Genomic DNA, 22031 nt, shown 5'->3' with positions numbered 1-22031 from the left:
TTTTTAACTTTATCACTTTGGAGTAGTTTGTGAAGACGATATATTAAGTTTGATTTTCAAGCATCATAAAATAAGCTCAGGTGGAATCAAAATGTGAACACATTGGAGGGCGATTGAATACCTTTACAGGCCACTGTCGATTATGCAAATATGTGGAATACTGTACCCAATCCTTATGGCAGGACAGTGGTATCTGCTTCAGTCTCTGCTGACCTGGACAGGATCAGATACTGCTCTGAGAAATGGGATGTCATTAAATCTGGGGAAATCTCGTTCCTTCACCCTGTCTCTTTAGAAGGATAGTTTCATAAATCAACCTATAATCCACAATCAACGATTGGAGGAGGTTAAGTTTCTCGACCTTCAGCCACTCAGTTTGTCACAACCTCTCCTGGGCAGATCATATATCAAGCTTGGCTTCGAAGGCCAGGGGCAGAGTGAGGATCTTTCATTGTGCTGAGTCCCTTAATGGTAAATCTGAACTTATATTGCCATTGACTTGACAGGCTTTTGGCCATAGTTCAAAGGAATAGTAATCTCCCCTATTAGTGCATGAGCCAAGACAAGAAATTTCACTTATTGGTACCATCTTGGATGGTAAAGTCTTGCTCTAATTTTTTTTAATTCGTCTATGTCGATGGCATATATTTTCATGCGATAACCATTGCTGAGAGGTGGCTTAATTGTGGTAATCAGCTGTTTAATGTACCCATCCCTAGGAGATATTTAGTTCTGTAATGTTTCCGATTATCGCGGCAGCCTTTGTGTACAGTGATATGTGTCAGACACATATGATATTATACAGTTCTAAGCATTGCATTATGGTGAGTGAGTGACTCAGTACTTTGTTCGCAGTCGACATTGGTGGTGCAGGAGCATTGATTGTGGGTAGGTAGACAATGGTGTTCTCATCAGCGACTGTGATGTCACCTCGACTCAGGATATTGAAGCCAGTCCAGATGCTGATTGAATGGTTTTCTTACTCTGATATGTGGACCATAACCCAGATGAGGTTCTTCCAATTCTCAGGCAGGAAAGTGGCAGAGTCAACATCTACACCTTCAGTTTGGGGTGCCCCCCTCTTTGCCCAACATTGTATGTGGGCAGCATCAGTGATGAAGTACTGATGCTTCTCTTCTTTGTCTTGTCAAGAAGAGGCAAGGTTTTAGCTGGCTGCATGTCAACTACCTTGGCTTGGATAGCAATTCTGTTGACTCTGTAGGATGTTCCCTCACCATTTCTGGAATCCTCAAGTTGGTCAATGTTGTCCCAGGCTAGGACAGTGATAACTCCAGGGTGGGTGTTTGCTGGAAGGGCAACATCATGCTTTGACACTGAGAGTCTCTGCAGGCACAGAACTGTGTCAATATTTTCCATGTGGGAGAAGGATACTCTGTGACCAAGTCGGTTGAGGGTCTGCATGAGCTTGATATTCCCAGTCAGAAACTTGACTGCAAATGGCAATGATGTGTTTGGATGGCTTTGTCTTGCCATGAGTGATAGCATATGTGAAATCGTAACCAAATGAGCTTACAAGTCATTGAACTCTTTGGAATGCATGGTCGTTGTCCTTGGTTCCTGTCAGCAAATATTGGAGAAAGAGGGTGACAGAATCTGGGGTGATGGGTTCACTCTCCTCTGCTTCCACTACCAGTGGTAGCCAGGCCTGGGGAAAATCTTGTTTTCTAACATCTGTTCTCACCTGAAGGGCTGCCTTTGCTTTAATATATTTTGCAGTGAGAGACTTCAGGGTCTGCAGGTCCGTTTTCAGCATCTGGTAGACCTTGGAAAGTTCAGTTATTAACAGTTGTCAGGATAGATAAGATGTTCCCCTTTCTCAATGGCGAAGATGTGTAGGGCTTCACCAAACTCACTTTCTAGCTTTTGGCAGAGGTGCTTCTTAAAAGAGTCTTTCACCTGTTCAATGACAAGATTTATCATCGATGCAACCAGTTTAAATGTGAGATCAGCCATCACTATCACCTGAGGATTGGTGAAAAGCTCATTCATCACAAACAGGAACACCCCATTGTGTGATTGACTTAGAGCCATCTCATAGTGAGCTTCATCATTGTGGTCTTCATCACGTATCATGCTGCTGGAAGTCTTTTCCTCCCTTGTGTAGGATCTGTAGCCCAACCTATGATCATGCTCCTCTGCCACTATGATGTCTCTGCTGACAATAGAAAGAAATCTAGTTTCCATTTTATTCATCGCTGCATTTCTGCTGCTGGCATCTGCTCACAGCTCTTGGCATTATCCAAGGGATTTTCTTGTTTGCTGCCCACGAAGAAACTTGTTGGCTTTCTGACAAAAGATACATTCTGCCTCATAAACTCCAGAGGCGAAACTTGCTCCTACCTGGATGATTTCCTAGAACTGGCATTATCTTTAGACGCATCATTCTTTTTCTGTTTTGTGCTGATAGCATTAAGAAATCTCTTCATCATGACGATTTTGCAGCGTTTTCTATGACAGTAAACTGGTGGAATTTTTCCATCAGGTAACTGTTTCTCCAGGTCCAACATCGAAGCATATGTTCTTATTTGTGCCACATTCAGCAAAGTGTTCCACGAGTCTAAACTTTGAGGGGGTACCGGCTTTGAGTCTGCTTCCTGGTCACAGCAATGGATGAGGCAATCCATGCACAACTGCTTTGATGGCAAGGTGTTGCCTGTCTCACTGGTGTCTATTTTCATTCAAGCACCTTTAAAAATGTTGGTACTGATTTGAAAAACTAAATTACTGAAACGTAATTACTAAAGTGAAGGAAAGATGGGATCTGAAAGCAAGCTTGCATATGTCTGAAACAAGCAAATTAAAAACGGGGCTTCTCAACCTAGCATCATAACATTATTTATCTATCGTATCTAGATGTTATCGAGATATCACGATCGGAATTCATTACAACTGTGCCACAAAAAAGTCATCCATCTGCCTTTGCTGCCAACAACTATTCAACAGTATCAACTTCTCCTTGTAACTAGAAATATACATGCTGATCAATGCTGTCTGGTGGTTACATGAAACACTAAAATGTGAAAAATAATTAAACTCCTCACCTATATTAACACATATATGTATAGTATGTCAGAGCCTGGTGTTGGCGCAGTGGTTAGGGAAGGGGTTTGGGATCCAAAAGGTCCTGAGTTCAAGCCCTGTTGGGCCACTGAATTAATACACCAGGGGGTTGACTCAGCCTGTCATCCTTCTGAGGTCGGCAAAATGAGTACCAGTATACTGGGCCGGTGTATACCCCGGTTAAAATAGGTGTACCATATCCCTGTGTCGTAAGAGGCGACCAAGGTTGCGTCAGGAAGGACATCCGGCGTGAAACATGTGCCAAATCACTATGCGGATCATACAGATGATCCGCTGTGGCGACCCCAAACGGGAGCAGCGAAAGAAGAAGAAGAAGAAGAAGATGTATAGTATGTCTAGTTTCATTTAAAAAAAAAAGATTAAAACAATATTCTGGGGCATGGTACATTTATTTAATAATCTTTTCTTCTTTTTCAAAGACCGTACCATCGCTAACTGTGCTGTAGGGAGTGGGCATGTAATGGCGTTGAATGCACAAAATAGGTAATATGCTGGAAAATGGATAAAACTGCTCATTTAAAAGGTTATCACATATTTTCTTACCTCTAGGGGTGTACAAATAATTTGCCACCATTTAAGTCCCCCCCCCTCCCCAAGGTCGTAGCACAATATATTTTGGCCCATGGACTTTATCGGCCAATGTCCCTGCTTTCTCACCTCTCTCTTCCTGGATGCTGCAGAATCCAAAGAACTAAACATCATTGATATCTCCCACAATAAAGTTGAAACATAAAGCATGTTGCTTTAATATTGCAGAAAAATTATTGGTCTCCTTGTTTTCTTACCACCTCTATTCTGGTCTTGATCCATTTGCTCTTTCAACCATCTGACTACTCCTAGTTCCTTGAGGATATATATGTTCTTCCATTAACCACCCCCTTGTTAAACTCCCAAAATCCAAATTTACTGCTCAGCTCCACCAGTTTGTTTTTCATTTCTCCTGCAATATTGAAGCAATGAAATCCTGCCGTTCCCTCTGGGTCTTCAAGGTGGTAGTGCACCATCATCTCACATCCTCAATCTTTACCAATTATAATTTATACCCTATTAACTCTCCCCTATTCAAACTCTCATACTCAGTGAATACTATGTTTGTCCACTCCCATATTTCCTCCTTTCTTTCATCATTGAATCATTCCCTTTTCTTTTTTATAAGGATCTAAGGCTCATAATGGAGCTGACACATGCACGCACGCACGCACGCACACACACACACAATTTTATAAAAGCTTTTTGATACACAGTTGCACAGAATAGACACATTTCTGATTCTTTACATGCATTGAAAATCTGCTAAAATTGATCATAAGAGATTTAGAACACTTTCAGTACTCACATCACCATGTCGGATTATGAAAGATTTACTCAAGATGAAAATCAGCATGTCAAAAGCATGCTCAAATATATCTACAGCTACATATAAGGGTGCCAGTCGGTAGACCATGGACAAAGTCAGATAAGTTATTTTTGTCGATGATATTTTCGATTTGAAGAAGGTAAATTGATGGTTGTGATGACAAATTCCTTCTTTAAAGATACTGGAGAGAGGTTTGTAATTGTTACGACACTCTGATAAAGTTCACAATGTGACATGGACAAACTTCTCAAACATCGAATGTGCATCGTTGCAGCCACAATAACATGTTGCCAATGACAGGGATCGTATCGGAATGAAAAACGATAAATGAAGACATATCCAACTCAAATAACTGCCAAACAGGCAAGGCTCAGGAGTGATATTGCGATCACTGAGCACCCGGCGATGCCACCTTGCAGCACATGGAGTCGGAATTGGGAGGGAGCGGTGTACAATAATTGATTGATTACTTAATTGCATAATTAAAATTAATAAATAATAATCATAAAATAATTAATTTGTCAATAAATTGCTGAATAGCATACCCAAACCACCACTGTTTCATCTGAATCTGTAACTTTTTGAAAATGAAGTAATTAATTGAAAAATAAATAAATAATCGATGAATGAATTAAACAACAAATCAAAAATCCCATTTATAGCCAAATTTTTGCCTCCTCTGTTTTCCCCAAACTGTATGGTGTTCTAACATCTGTGGGCTCAATTCTAACCGAAAATATCTCACTCTCTCAATCAGTGCACTCATCACCACAAACATGCTCCTTACTTCCTCTCAGCACACCTTCCTTTCTTCCCAAACCCCTCAAATCTTCTACCTTCCCCTGGCCACTCCCTTCCTCACCATACCACCACCAAATCTCATTCTTCACCTCTCCCCACCTCTCCCATCGCCCTCCTGCACCTTGGCCGTGAATGCTCTCATCGTCTCCTCTTCCTCTCAACCCTCGCTCGCAAAGCAACCTTCACGCTCTTCCCCCTCTCCTTTCTCAAAAAATCCTCCCTCACCCTTCTCCCTCAAATCTCCCCTCTCACCGTCTCCATGAACTCTCCTCTCTCACCCTTCTTCCTCCAATCTTCCACCTCACTTCCCCTTCCCAAAGATGCCCCCTCACATCCACAAAGGTGCCTCCTTCCCCCTCCCCCTCTCTTATTCCTCACCACTCTACCTCCTCCAATCTTCAACTGCAATCTGCCCCCTCTCTTATTACTCCCAAATGTACCTCAACCCATTACCACTGAGCCTTTTCTCCTCCTCGTCCAGCCCTCTCTCCAAGCTCTTCTGCCATCTTATATACTCTTTCAATAACCTTCCTTACCTCCCCACCCCCTTCTCCCTCATCATACCCTCCCCTCCCCTACACTCTAAACCTTCCAATTTGGATCTCATCCAAAGGTACTCCTGGATTTGATTTTGACCAATTTCCCTGAAAATATCAGCTGTTCTTCATACGCTCCAATCGGTTCATCTGATCACATGCTTGTCAAAAGAGACATCACTCTGGCTGTTACGAGAAAACCACCTCAGTGCCGTCGAGTCTGGCATTTCACTCAGGCTGACTGGCAGGGTCTTCAAGCAGCCATCAAACTTCTAGACTGGTCTCCCATCTCTACTTCCTCTGAAATCAACTCGTCCTGGGAATTCTTTTATAGAAACTTGCTCTCCCACATGCACAGATATATCCCCTCTCATACTTCAGTTGTCCTATCCTTCCTCCCACCCATGGTACACTGAAGCTTGTGGTGAGGCAGTTGTCCTGAAACAACTTGCCTTCACCTCATGGAAGGCCAATACAACTGAAGGCCAACTCAGTTCCTTCCAGAAAACTTATAACAAGTGTATGTCCACCCTCAGGAGAGCCAGAAAACAACATCTTTCTCATCTCAAGTCTGAACTCTCAAACCTGTCTCCCTCCTCCAAATCCTGGTGGCATCGAGTTAAGTCCGTTTCTGCACCATGTTCCCCCACCACCCCCCCACCCCACCTCAAATAGCCACACTGCTGACACCGTATGTGAAAAGGCTGAAAGCCTAAACTCCGTTTTTGATTCTAAATTTTGTGTCCCAAACTCATTGCTTTCTGAATCCACCTTACCCAGTCTCACCCAGCTGTTCCTGGACTCCTGTCCTTTTCTCCTGACAAGGTGGACAGTTTTCTGTCAAACTTCGACTCAGATACTGCAACTGGTCCAGACAGCATCAGCCCACGTGTCCTATAAACCTGCTCTGTTGCACATGTTCACTCTCTCACTCTGTTCCATTCACCCTCTCATTTGCTCAAGGTCATCATTCTGCCATCCATCCATCCATTGGGACCATACTCTGTGCAGAGCGTTGGTGCTGCTTAAGCAGTCTTCTTGGCTACCGGGAACAATCCTGGACGGGTTGCCACTCCGACACAGTATACCAGCATGCTGGCACTCATTTTGCCGACCTCGGAAGGATGACAGGTTGAATTAACCCCACCTGGTATTAATTCAACAGCTGAGTGGGGTTTGAACTCAGGACCCTAGGATCCCAAGCCCGTCACCCAAACCATTGAGCCAACACCAGGCATAAGGTCATCTGCCATCTGTTCGTAAATCAGCAAACATCACTGCCCTGCATAAAAACGGTGCAAATACAGATCCCTGCAACTACAGACCAATCAGTCTTCTCCCAATCATCAGCAAGGTTATTGGTTCACGAGGAAGTGACCACTGTATTCGTTATGGGTGTGTGTGTGTCTGTCTGTTCCGAGCATAGCTCTGTGGGTTTTGATCGGATCTTGATAAAATTAGGGTGCGCGGTTTGTATCATGATCTAGTTGTGTTTTCCGGAGAATGGGCATGCTGCGCCCATTATGGACGGAGCCACGCCCCAAAAACATGTGTTTTTAGGGGGTAGCCAGTTTCGAGATACATCTTCTCCGAGGGGTTTATCAAATCTGGCAGGGGTTTCGGTATTTGGCTAGCCCAATGGAACCTGCATAGCCCCACGGAGCTCGATTTTTCATTTTTCTCCCAAGGTCAAGGTCACAAGGTCACGAACTTAAAAAATGTCAAAAAAAATCAATAAATTGAGCATCGAGCTAATAAGGTTTTCAACTGTTTCGAATGAAAGTTGGTATGCAAGTCGTGCTCTTCGAGTACTACAACTTTCATCATTTACGTTTTTCCCGATTCCCGCCAGTTTTCCTGTGGCGTCCCCTCGTGAACCATCGCAGTCTCCAGACTTGAGGAATCCATAATCGCTTCCGACATTAAATCTTTCTTCTTCTCCAATGTCTTGATTTCCGATCATCAATTTGGATTCAGACAAGGTCACTCTACCCTGAATATGCTGCTTCTGCTCTCCCAACAATGGATGGAGGTCCTCAATGACGGACATGAAATCAGAGCCATATCCCTAGATATATTGTGAGTTTTCCATACAGTCTGGCACCCTGCCCTGCTCACCAAACTCTCTTCCTATCATATCCATGGCCATCTCCAATCATGGCTCACAGACTTCTTCTCATGTCGCAGCCAACGTGTGGCCCTTATGGGATTCTCTCATCCCCTCTTTCCGTCAGAGTTGGTGTTCTTCAAGGTAGTGTTCTGGGCCCTGTTTTCTGGTTTTCATCAATGATCTCTCTGACTCTCTGGAACATCCTCTTTATCTCTTTGCTGATGACTCCACCCTCTGCCGAACCATCTGTCATCACTCAGATCAGCAAACAGCAGCCTCTTCCCTCTCTGCAGATCTGGATAAAATCACAAGCTCGTGCAACATGTGGACCATGTCTTTCAACCCGGACAAATCTCACACTCTCACTATGTCTCACGGAAAGGACCTTTTGGAAAACCCCACCATCTACTTTCTCAACAATCCTCTGGAAGAAGTCCTTTTATTCAAGCTTCTGGGTCTCACTATCTGCCATGATCTTTCCTGGGAAAGCCACATTTCCAAGCTGGCCTCCAAAGCCAGTCGCCGATAGGGCATCATCCGTTTTGAAAAGTCCTTCCTTGGCACACCTGAGTTCCTGACCACATACATTGCATTTGTCTACAGCGTGATGGAGTACTGCTCCCTCCTCTGGGCTGGTGCTCCTGCCTCTCACCTATATCGGCTTCACATTGTGGAAAGCAGGGCATTTAGGATCATTGGTATCTCCCGCGATGAAGCTAAGACTGTGTGTCTCTCACTCTCTGACCACAGGCACGTTGGTGGTTTTTCTGTCTTCTACTGTCTCCTCTCTGGCACTGCCCCACCCCCACCCCCCTTTGCTCTGTCTGAGATGTGTCCCCACCATATTTCCACAGGGTGCTCAAAGTCCGCTTGTAACCCCCTTCAGGTAAAACTACCAAAATCAAGGAGCACTGCTTACCTTCACTCTTTCATTCCTCTTTTTTCCCACCTTTAGAACAAACTCCCACATTCTCTTCTATCCCACTCTTCACTCCCGGTCTTCAGAACAGCTGTTCAACACCACCTATCTTCCCCCATCCAAAACCACAATCTTTTCTACCCCCACTAATGCACCCCAAACCAACCCCCCTCAAATTCCCTGCTTTCCTTCCTGAAAGTCCCTGTGGAGTCCATCTTGTTTACCCTGTGTACCCCAGCCCATCCCTCTCCCTTCCACCGATCTCATGTCTGTTCCCCAATGATTGTTCCTTCCTTCTCCAACCCCTCTTGTCTCCTGCCCCTCTTGTTGTGTGTTGGCTCTCATATGAGCCTCAACAGTGCATACAATTTTTTTTTTTTCATAAAAATCACTTGGTCACTGTCATGTCCAAGTATCAGCTTCCCAGCTCAAAATATGCCTGAGATATTGCCAGGAGGAGAAATAAAATTTGTGAGTCATTAATAAATCTATAATACTTAAGTAATTAATCAATTAATTGATTAACTAAAAAGTAAAAATATTAAATTTTTGCCAAAGAACATCTTCACTTTTGTCCCCAAATTTCAGCTTCCTTGCTCAAAGGATGGCTGAGATATCGCCCGGACAAACAAACAAACAAACAAACGAGAAAACGGAGTGAAAACCGAGTACTCCCTTCCTTCGGGACCTGGCGATGATGTCATGCTTCGCCTGGATAAGGAATTGGGAAGGAGCGGTGTACAATGAAAGAATTGAGGCAATCATCATCAAATAGCATGAACAGCCAATTCTGTGTCACTTTCTTGGCTTTCGTCAACACGATGTACAGCAAGTCCTCGCTAACATCATCCAGGTTAAAATTGTTTCATTACTAAGTCGCTGATCTATTAGAGAACATACTCGTTAGAAAACATATTAGTCGTTTTCCATTATAAAGTCGTCTTCCCTATCATTTAGTCCCAAACTAATGGTTTTCCTCGTTTTAATAAAGCTACAGTATAAACCAGACCATAAATACTGGTGTATAAGCTTACCTGGAGTACGTACAGTACAGGTCTAATGTACACCAAGCTGATCATTGATAACATCATTGGGTCCTGGGCTGAAGTTACGCAGGTGTGCATGAATGGTGTGTGGAGGAACTTGTGGCCTGAATGTGTCAATGACTTGAAAGGATTTGAAGATGTTGGCCCCGCGATTAAAAAAGTTGGGTAATTGGATACGCTTAAAGTTGTTTCACTTAAAGTCGCACTTTTCAAGAACGTAACTACAACGTTAAGTGAGGACTGACTGTCTTCCAAGATGATGATGTCTGTCCACATTAAGCTGTTCCTGTGAGCACTTTGCAGCCTATTGAAGCATTTAAATATCATTATTTTGGGGGGTCTCCAGACCATTTCTTGGCAGAAGGAAAAGGATATAGAAGAACGTTTTAAACACAGGATCAGACCATAAGGCCGATCCTATCAAAACCAGGTTCACAACACATCACATCCAGAGGTCTGTGACATTTCTATAACAATGAAGTGGAAAACAACAGGTTGTTCCAATGTTGAAAATCGGCCAAAATAGGATGAAGAAATACAAAAGGTGTGGCCACAGTTGTTGAGAGATCAGCTCAGACGAACCTTTAAACATGGAATGGCATGCTATACCTGATATTTACCAAAATTTGATACCAAAGATTCCGTTGGAGATGTTCGTGCTGGACAAGAATCATTTGGGAAATCGAAGAACAAGTTAAAAATAAATAGCCCGGAACATTTTGAGCAGCTACGACATTAACCAAGAACGTGTAATCAAAAAATTATCAGTGTCAACAGATTGTAATTGGGGCAAGGCACAAAGCTGCAGGAAAGGTAAGGTTATAAGTGATTAAAAATGGGCATGGAATACTACTTATTGAACCTTTTGCTATGCTGCCCCTTTGAGAAGTTTTTTTTTTTGGGGGGGGGGGGTAGTGAGGAGGTATTATAATGAGCTCTGTCTGACCGACCGACCGATCATATGTCCACGTACTTTAGTGTGTGTGATATTTCAAAACCCATTGAACATTGAACTTTCATATTGCAGATATCTATTCCTCATGACATTATCTCAACCTGATTAGTTGGATCACGGCTGTGATTGGCTGAATTATGTTGAACATCTCGGTAAATTGGCTTGTGTCCGAGATATTTCAAAAACCATTCAATATTTAGCTTTCATATTGAACACATCTATTCCTCATACCATACAAAATGTGGGACACCTAGATTATCAGTTCCTTGTTGAGATTAGCTCCACTATGAAGAAATCTTAATTATCTGTTTCCCTCATTCATACACACACTGATCATCTCCTGTATGGTGTATGCATTTGTTGCTATTAGTCAATGAATTGCTCCCAACATGGTGGAGGTTCAGTTTCCTATTTCCAGCAGATGAATTTTACGGCATGAATCATCACTGTCACATAGTATTATCAGAAGTTATGGATATAAAAGAAAACGTTTTCCCATTTCTGGTGTTGCACACTCTGCCCTCTCTGTGATCCCCCTCACCCCTCCCCCCTCCCCAAGTATTGCATGACAAACAAGATCCACCAGCTAGGGGAACTACCTAAATCCAGGATCACTGCTCACCTCCACTTATAGATTCCTCTTTTTTTTCCACTTGTGGAACCAACCTTCACATTCTCTTCAATCTTCTTCCCTCCAGGTCTTCAAAACAGCTGTTCACCACCATGTCAAGTCATCCCTCATCCAGAATCATGATCTTTTCTACACCCTTTAAACCACCTTGCACCCTCCCAAAATTTTGCTTCTTTGTCCATCTTGTCCACCCCTTGCTTTCTCCCCTAACCCTCATCATTACCTGCATTCTTTATTTGTCCATCTCCGTTTACTTTCTCCCTCCACGCTGCTGTTGGCATTTCCACTTTCTCCTGCTGTTCCCTTTGTTATGTTGTGTCCTGATCTGTTATGTGTCTTCGCTCTTCCACGAGCCTTGACCATTACATACACATATAAAAAACAACAAAAAAAAAACTTGTCTGTGCAAACAAAATATCACAATTGAACCCACCTACAGTGTCCTATTCTAAAATATATCCCAAAATGCATTTAAAAATTATCCGAAAATGTAAGACTTTTTAGCCACCACAAAGGTTACGAATTTGGTATTTTCTCGTTTGTATGAAAACTTTATGTTCTGACAGATAATGATTCTCAACCACACTTGACTCTTGTTCTCGAAAATACACCGACACAGTCTTACCCTTCGCGCTCCATCCCGTGGGTCTCGCACGCAGTTTTCTGTCCCATTGCCTCTCCCAATGACCTTCCAGAGTTCTGCAAACAGGCCACCTTGAGCCAGTGGGTTGAGACCTTGCAGGCGAATGTGCTCGTAGATTGACGAGTCAAGCACCGTGCCATACTGTAGTTCAGACTGTCGTGCCAAGTCGTGGAGTGACCTACACACAGCAGGTGTACAGTGTATTATTAGAGCATTACTCGCACAATTATAACTGTTTTACCACAACAATGACAAGGAATAACCATATATATGGTTAAACTGCTTTTTCATTCTTTTTCATTCTTAAACACAAAATATAATTTATTTCAAAAGTTAATGTGTATTATAAAGCTGTAAATCCACTGCCCTGGATTACACTCAAATTGAAATCCAAAACAAACCGTTGGACTTGTAAACGTACAACCACAATTTGGTGATAAAATACATGACACCATCGATGGCAAGCATCACTCGGCGAGAGATGAGATTAAAACACACAGAAGAATGCAAATTAAATCACCCAGAAAATAAATAATACTAATAACAATAATAACAACTATAGCAGCACTTGGAGAATGCATACCTTCACTAGGCTGAATTGTTTACATTTTGTGGCAGAGGTGATGATGATGATCGTAAAAATAATGATAATAATAATAATACTAATGTAAGTTATGAATGAACCATGAGCCCCAAAAATAAATTGCTGGTGATATGAAGAATAAAAAAGTTGGGCAGAAGCAAACCTGCAGAGCAATGAGGGTCTAATACATAATGAGGGTCTAATAATTATCTAATACATTATGAGTGTCTAATACATCAGCAGATGATAATTATTAGTTATGAGAACTTTGTGATCTTGGTTCATGCGTGGTGCATTTGCTAACACATCTCACATCATGTAAAGGTGATACAAACACAAAGCTTCCCTTATTGTCACAGTCCATTGACTGTTTGTCTGTCTGTTTGTTTACTTTATACTGTTTATCTTGAGAATGGAACATTGCATGGTCACCAAACTTGGTTGTCAAAATAGAGGCTTCATGGAGAGTATCATGGTGTGGGGAGGGGATGGGTGAGCAGTGGTGGTGATGATAAAGGTAACGGTTGGGGGGAGGAGGATGGGTGGATCTTTGTGACAATTTGAGTAATAACAATGAAGACATTGGGGAGTAGAATGGAGGAGTGGTGTTGTAAGTTTAAGGTGGAGTGGGAGTTTGAGGGGAGGCGAAAGGGAAGTTCTCGATATCGAGGTCCGGCTATTCACATCAGCCTTACAGGCCGCAGTGATACCAACCATGGCTTGCCAAAGGGGCATCCCATGGGGAATTTATGGGGATAAAATTAAAAATATTAGCTTTTATAGATGTTTCTATTTCGGGGCGATTTGGAGTAAAAGCGAGGGGGATCTCTGAAATGGCTTGAGTGATTGCCACCAATATTAGAAGGGATATTGAAGGCCCCATAAGGGGGTGGGGGTGTAATCTAATCAAATGTGATTCAATGAGAACAAATGACGTTATTAGCTTTAATAGGTTTTGAGATATTGAGAGACTTGGTATTGGGGTAAGGGTAACTTATTTAACCGCTTAAATAGATTATGATCAAATTTTACAAGGATAGTGACATCTGTTCTCTGTGGTGAGTAGAATAAGGAGGGGGGGGAGAGGGGAGGGTGCAGGTTTTGGAAAGGGGTGCAGGTCAGTTTGTATTTGTTGTCTTGAGAACAGAAGACCATAGCAGGTGGACCCTCTCTCCAGCACTTGGCACGGGTTTTCATATGTTGTCTCGAATTTCAATGATTATGTCCCATAGCAGAACACAAAAATCTTCGATTCTATGCATTTCTACAGGATCTAATGGGATTCCATGAGAATTTGATAAGAAACACATCAGAACAGATATAGCCTGGTGTTGGCCTAAAATGTTAGGGACTTGGGTTCAAGCCCCCTGTCACTCAATTGAATTAACACCAGGTGGGTTGACTCAGCCTACCATCCTTTTGAGGTTGGTGAAATGAGTACCAGCATGCAGGTAACAGGGGGAATTGCATCAGTGGCACAGCTGCGCCCCTAAAAATGATGCAGACAAGCAGCCACAGGCTACATACAAATAAATAAGTAAGATCAGATAAAATATCAGATTATTTATATTTTGCAAAGATGAAAACAATATGTTATACTGGCATATTAAAAACGGAATGAAGTTGCATGCGTAAGAAGTCTTCAAACCCAATGGTCGGAGAGCTGACTTGACTCCAGCCACAATGGACTGGAATAAAATCCTGCTTCTGCCATGTTGGTTTGTTAGAAATTCGAAGATGTCTTTGGAAATCTCATAATCACAATTTGAACAAGAAAAAGAGCAATCAGAGATTGCAGACCCTCACCAGGACTTCTTTTGTGTGGTGTTTGTGTGCTGGTGTGTTACATATTAATAAGAGACATGATTAGAACTGTCACTTTATAACTGCTGCAGTGATGACCGGGCACCAAGACGTCCCACTTTGACGCAACCCCGCTTTAATGAGACACCTGACCCTGACCCATGTCGTTTTTTTATTATCCCCCGCCAACCTACGAAGTTGGCGGGGGATATAGAAATGGGTTCCGTCCGTCCGTCCATCACATTTCGTTTCTGGAGCTTAACTACAAATCCCCTCAAGATATATTTACGAAATTTGGTACACATATCAAGCAAGTTGCCGGGTGTTGGCGTAGTGGTTAGGGTAGCGGCTTTGGATCCAAAAGGTCCTGAGTTCAAGTCCCGTTGGCCGCTTGAATTAATACACACCAGGAGGTTGACTCAGCCTGTCATCCTTCCGAGGTTGGCAAAGTGAGTACCAGTGGACTGGGCCCAGTGTATGCCCCGGTTAGAATAGGTGTACCATATCCCTGTGTCGTAAGAGGTGACCAGGGTTGCGTCCGGAAGGGCATCCGGCGTAAAACCTGTGCCAAATCATTATGCGGATCATAACGGATGATCCGCTGTGGCGACCCCTAACGGGAGCAGCCGAAAGAAGATCAAGCAAGTGGTGAACTGGTGCCTTTTGATATTTTCTCATTGATAGGTCACATGGTTTGGCAGCCATGTTGGATTCAATAAAAATATTAAATAATGTTTTCTCTGGAATCACATAACCTAACGAAGCAAAAATTTGCAACTATCATCTTCCATCATGTCTGCATACATAGTAAAAATTATGACGTCACACGTCACATGGTTTGGTGGCCATCTTGGATAGAAAAACACACTTCATCCGATTAACACGAAACTTCACACACGTATTCCACTGGAGGATTGGAGGCAGAATGTAAATTTATGATGTCATAGGTCACATGGTTCGTCAGCCATCTTGGATTGAAAATTAATAAATTTTAAAAATCTTCTTCACCAGAACGGCTGGACAGATTGAGGCAAAATTTCACATACACTTTCCCCAAGAAATCCTTTCAGAAGTTTGTTAATTTCTAATTGATAGGTCACATGGTTTGGCGGCCATATTGAATTTACCCTTAAACCTTCAAACATCTTCTCCAGAACGGCTGGTCAGATCAAGGGGAAACTTCACATACATATTGAACACGCTTAGCGAATATAAGTTTGTTAATCCTCATTTACTATGGCAGGGGATATCGAAGACTTTGTCTTCAACGGATGCTAGTTATTATTGTATTGAATTTAGAATGGGATTAAAATAAATTCAATTCAGATCAACTGGAAGACCTAAAGGTACATTCCTACATTGGAATAAACAGAAGGAACCTGAACATGCAAAAAGCAAAGATGAAGCCATCAGGAGGAACCTGGATAGGATTCACATTTCAGTTGCTACTCCTCTACCTTCAAACCCACCCAGGCAGAGCCAAGTGAACCTTATTCAATAAATAAATAACAATCAAAAAAACAAAAAGAACCCAAATCAAAAAATTATAGAATTCTGGCTGCCAGACCATGAGTCCGATCAAGTTGAAACTTAAAACATTTCAATGTGACCAGATGTATCCCTATCACTAGCTACTAGATCATAAATGTGAAGTTTCACATCGATTGATCAAAAGGTTCAAGCGAAAACACTATTTAATATTTTTCTTCAAGAGAATCTGGCTGCCAAACCATGTGACCTATCAACTATTCTGAACAAACTTGTACACCCATGGCTTGGGGAACATCTGTGTGAAGTTTCCCCTCGATCTGTCCAGCCGTTCTGAAGAAGATTTATATAGGTTTTTAGGTAAATCCAATAAGGCTTCCAAACCATGTGACTTTTGACATGATATGTGTGGATCTTTTGTTCCTGTATTGTATTCAGCCACTTCAGAGAAGATTTTTGAAGGGTTTAAAAAAAACAACAATATGGCTGCCGAATCACATGACCAATGACGTCATCAATTTTTTGTCGTGTTTGGGTCTGTCTGTCTGTTTGTTCGCACAAAACTTTTGTATTGTTCTCTGCAACTGCTTGTCCGATTGAGACAAAATTTCCACCATTGGTGCGACTGCTTATGCAGAATGTCTAATATCGTAATTATGACGTCATAAGTCACGTAATGTGGCGGCCATGTTTGAAAAACTGGAAAAAAATTGGACCTCTGCATCTCTGAAACCGCACCAAGGGGAAAAATTGAAACTTGGCACGTAGCAAGTACTCCTCATGGGGAATAAGCTTGATTTTTTATGTCATATGTACCTTCCTTATGACGTCATAATTACATAAGTAGAATGTTACATCCAATCAGTATGAAAATATTTGAGGTCATCGAGGGATAAAATGATCCACAAAGTTTTTTTTCAAGACGCCATCGGTCACGTGATTCAGCAGCCATATTGTTATATATATTTTTTAAACCTTCAGAAATCTTCGTCTTGAAAATGGCTGAACCAGTGATCACTGCCAGCATTTATAAAGTGACAGTTCTAATTATGCCTCATATTAATTACGTCATACACCAGTACACAAACGCCACACAAAGTACACCACACAAAACTACACAAACACCACACAACACACCGCACAAATTAAGTCCTGGTGAGGGTCTGAAAACTATGATTGCTCTTTTTCTTGTTTGTGTTGAGCATTTTGGTTGTCAATTTAAACTGCCCAAATAAAGGGATGAGAGATTTGTATCATAAAAGGACGTTTTTGTCGGTAACATTAAAGAACGACCACTGCAGGAAACTATTGCAGGATCACACAAAATGGTGATCATTCCCACCATTACAACAAAGCCCACTGTCGAGTCCTTCCAATTTGCCATTAAACAAAACCACAAACGTTGGGAATAGAGAATTGGGCTTTTCCATCAAAATCTTACATTTCTTTTGAAAAGTAACGCAGCAACGGGCAGTGTCATGAAAATAAATAAATAAATAAATTTTTCACAGTCCCACCCAGTGAAATCTCACCTGCTCACGATGTGTCGCCCAAATGTGTATGGTTGTTCTAAATTGTATTGTTAGAGGTCAACTTGGCTACGTGGCATGAAATTAATTTTCGAATCGCAGATGGCAAACAGCAACAGGACATTTATTTCACTCAAAACAATATAATGTTTGTTCATAATACAAATATAAGTATTCTTTTCCTACTGAGTTAAGGAAAATGAATTTAAGGGATACTCATCCCTGAGCATCTGTTTTGGAATAGGAAGTTTAAAATACTTCTCAATTTTTAGCTTATATACTGTATATATTTCATAGATTGTTCTTGTTGAAGCGGAATAGTTTTTGCTACGAAATACTCAAATTTAATTTCCAGCTAAGTACTCAAATTTAATTTTAAAAACTTCCAGGTAGCAAATAGTTGGCAATTTTGTGAAGACCCTGGCTCTGTGTGAGCATCAGGTAAGTCTTCCGTGCACAAAGCAAGCTACACTTGAGGCAACACACCTTTGAATGTGTTGTGGTCAGACTCCTGCTGCCTCGTTTACATCATGGGACAAGCGACGTGGGGCACAGTGAACGTGGGACACAGTGAACGTGGGACACAGTGAACGTGGGACACAGTGAACGTGGGACACAGTGAACGTGGGACACAGTGAACGTGGGACACAATGAACGTGGGACACAGTGAACATGGGACACAGTGAACGTGGGACACAGTGAATATGGCGTTCAGTGAATGTGGGGCACAGTGAATGTGGAGTGCAGTGATTGGGGGACACACAGTGAATGTGGAGTGCAGTGATTGGGGGACACACAGTGAATGTGGAGTGCAGTGATTGGGGGACACACAGTGAATGTGGAGTGCAGTGATTGGGGGACACACAGTGAATGTGGAGTGCAGTGATCGTGGGACATACAGTGAATGTGGAGTGCAGTGATCGGGGACATACAGTGAATGTGGAGTGCAGTGATCGGGGGACATACAGTGAAAGTGGAGTGCAGTGATCGGGGGACATACAGTGAATGTGGAGTGCAGTGATCGGGGACATACAGTGAATGTGGAGTGCAGTGATCGGGGGACATACAGTGAAAGTGGAGTGCAGTGATCGTGGGACACACAGTGAATGTGGAGTGCAGTGACCGTGGGACATACAGTAAATGTGGAGTGCAGTGATCGTGGGACATACAGTGAATGTGGAGTGCAGTGATCGTGGGACACACAGTGAATATGGAGTGCAGTGATCGTGGGGCATACAGTGAATGTGGAATGCAATGATCATGGGACATACAGTGAATGTGGAGTGCAGTGATCATGGGACATACAGTGAATGTGGAGTGCAGTGACCGTGGGACATACAGTGAATGTGGAGTGCAGTGATCGTGGGGCATACAGTGAATGTGGAGTGCAGTGACCGTGGGACACACAGTGAATGTGGAGTGCAGTGATCGTGGGACACATAGTGAATGTGGAATGCAATGATCGTGGGGCATACAGTGAATGTGGAATGCAATGATCGTGGGGCATACAGTGAATGTGGAATGCAATGATCGTGGGACATACAGTGAATGTGGAGTGCAGTGATCGGGGACATACAGTGAATGTGGAGTGCAGTGATCGGGGGACATACAGTGAAAGTGGAGTGCAGTGATCGGGGGACATACAGTGAATGTGGAGTGCAATGATCGTGGGGCATACAGTGAATGTGGAATGCAATGATCGTGGGGCATACAGTGAATGTGGAATGCAATGATCGTGGGACATACAGTGAATGTGGAGTGCAGTGATCGTGGGGCATACAGTGAATGTGGAGTGCAGTGATCGGGGGACATACAGTGAATGTGGAGTGCAGTGATCGGGGACATACAGTGAATGTGGAGTGCAGTGATCGGGGGACATACAGTGAAAGTGGGGCTCAGTGAGTGTGTAATGTTTTAGCACAGTTGGAAAAACTACTGACATATCTAATTATGTCCGAGCAATCGAAATGTCACAAGTTGTATCCTGCCGTTATGAATTTATCACCCAAGGTCAATCCTTCCAACAATGATCTGATAGGAGAACAAGTTGACAGAGGTCACTACCTGACAGGTGGGTCCATTCGATTGATGGTCAGCAGGGCTGTGAGATTTGCCGTATACGATGAGACAACAATGAGGGCAAAAAGCCACCAAACTGCGAGGACCATGCGAGATGACATGGAGCTGTTGATAACCTCGGGACCTGCATGTCACAATGAAGTAAAAGCTACAGTCAAGTTATAGTTACAAATGCTTCATTTTCATTGCCATTTAGAAGATGGAACATGTCCCGCAATCATATTTTTGGATAAACAACTTTTGTGTCTGAATTTATTTGTATTTCCCTCAACTTGTAATAATCACTAAATGTGTATGACATGGGTTATTGTGATGGAAAAGCATTTTATAATAAGTTTTGGATATATTGGGATTGGGAGGATGGGGGTGGGGGTGGTTTGGAGATTGCATTTGCAACTTACACCCATGGAAACTATTTTGAAGGAAACGAATGACGATGGTAAATGAAATAGTTATCTGAATATCTAATATATAAAGCCCATTCTAACCACTCACTAACTGACTCACTCACTCACTTCATGTGAGTGACATTAATATTAATGGCTGATATTAATGTTCAGTACCTTCCGGATGATGCAGAAAGCTGAAATTTTGCATGCTGACAGACATCGAAGCCGATACAATGGGAAAAGTCACAGAACCATTGGGAAGTGTCAGTAAATGAAAATATAAATAAATGAAAAATAAATAAATGAAAAAAATGCAGGTGAGCGACCGAAGACAATGGGAAAGCATGGTAATTTTGCGTGCCGACGGACATCGAAGCTGATACACTGGGAGGAAAAAAAATCACAGAACTGTCGGAAAGCATCTGTAAATGAAAAATATAAATAAATTATAAAATAAATTCAAAAAAACAAATGCAGCTGACTGTCCCAAGACAATGGGGAAGCACATTTCGTTGTTGCTTACAATATGTAAGCATACCCTGCTCGTACCTGTAGTGGAGGTACAGCTGACAGTAGTGGAGTGCTTCATGTTTATAGAGGTGTGTGTAAAAGGGCCAGCAAGGATAGCCAAGCTGTATGTGCAATTGCCTCTTAGAGGTCTCACCTGGGTTTTAATCTCGAGCCAGCTATAGATCTCTGGCAGCCTGTACCTGTTGCTGCGTTTCAGCCTGGGGAGTAACTTGAAATCTATGAACTCGGGTTCTCCCTGACATCTTTGTTCCTTTCACACATTTTTCGAATTTTTTTCATGATTCTCTTTACTCATTATAATTCTTGCTTTTTCTTTGCTTTCATCTCTTTTACTCTATTTCTCTCTCTTTCGTTATCTCTCTTTCTAAGAAGTGAATTCTTGCAGAATTTTTTTCTGTGATGCTCACTTGGCTGCACCTGGATGGGGTTGAGGGTTGTGGAGTCATGGCTGAAATCCGAATCCTATCCAGGTTCCTTCTGATGACTCCATCGTTGCTCTTGACTTATTTGGATTCCTTATTGTTCTTCCGTTTGACTATAAACTACCATCGTGGTGTTTCATAGGCAGCGCGAGGCATCAATGTGTGTGTGGTCCATCGGACCATAGCAGTCCATAATATAGCTGCTGGAAGCATCATTGCTTGGGAGTGAGGTTGTGTTGCTGATTAGGTGACCGCTATATGTTAGGACAGGAATTTGGAATTTGTTTAGGGTGCTGGAGATAACTCACCAGATGTTTTAAAAGTATCCAGTGATATTTTTAACATCTATCAGGTAAAGGTAGCTAACAGGTCCCTGGATTAATGTTCATACTTTGTGATGCAACGCCTGATGTGTGAAGCAGCAATCCAACCGTCTATAGTTGGGTTGATAAACAGGATACCATAAAAATATGTATTTAATGATAAAGCAATGATCCCTCATGTTGTAAGCGTTAAGCAATGATCTCCAGAAGGCATCGACCATACGACAACTTATTCTAACCATGGACATTTCATTGTGAGGCCAATCCTTGAAACAACATTTTAACACTCAGCATGACTGCATGAGACCAACCCTGTTGTGTGAAGGATCCATAGATAAGCCATAAAGAAGCAGAGAATGATGGTGTGTTGTGTGCATCTTGACGTGGTGTGATACGGTTGAGTAGGTAAAATAGCAGGCCCACGACGGCAATCGCCAGGATAAGGCATGCCCACGTGGCAGTGTCAATTGGTAGCAGTAACGCAAAGAGGCCTGGCGAATCGGATGGACGGTGCAGCAACACGCCAACAGAGTAATCCATGTAGCGTTTTGTGAAATCCACAACACTCTCGCGCTCAGGTGTGATGGTGATTCCGGAGATACCCACATCCGCTTTCTGTTGTGAGCCAAAGAGAATGGAAACAATAACAGGTTAGATGTTGCACATGCATGCCATTTCTGATAACGGGCAATTAGCTTGAACTGATTTTACAGATATTAATCAATGTGATTTCGTGAAATGATGCCTGAATACATACCACCAGCTCATGCATTCAAACCTACAG

General features: G+C 42.5%; 1 protein-coding gene across 3 annotated transcripts in view; it reads right to left on the bottom strand.

The window, feature by feature from the left end:
• LOC147027249 (glutamate receptor ionotropic, delta-2-like) overlaps positions 1-22031 on the bottom strand; it is a 675131-nt gene that overhangs the window by 66366 nt on the left and 586734 nt on the right. For all 3 annotated transcript variants that reach the window (XM_085883508.1, XM_085883507.1, XM_085883509.1), the window contains exons 11-13: positions 21559-21858; positions 19568-19706; positions 12083-12278 (exon numbers count right to left, since the gene is read on the bottom strand). In XM_085883508.1, coding sequence (XP_085739634.1) covers positions 12083-12278; positions 19568-19706; positions 21559-21858 — 635 coding nt within the window. The remainder of the gene's footprint in view (positions 1-12082; positions 12279-19567; positions 19707-21558; positions 21859-22031) is intronic.

The sequence above is a fragment of the Eptatretus burgeri genome, chromosome 5, assembly GCF_056783735.1.
Source record: "Eptatretus burgeri isolate ZD-2024b chromosome 5, Ebu_testis_v1, whole genome shotgun sequence".
NCBI classification, from domain to species: domain Eukaryota; kingdom Metazoa; phylum Chordata; class Myxini; order Myxiniformes; family Myxinidae; genus Eptatretus; species Eptatretus burgeri.
The sequence above is the reverse complement of the archived record's forward strand: the minus strand, read 5'-3'. Positions and strand labels throughout refer to the sequence as shown.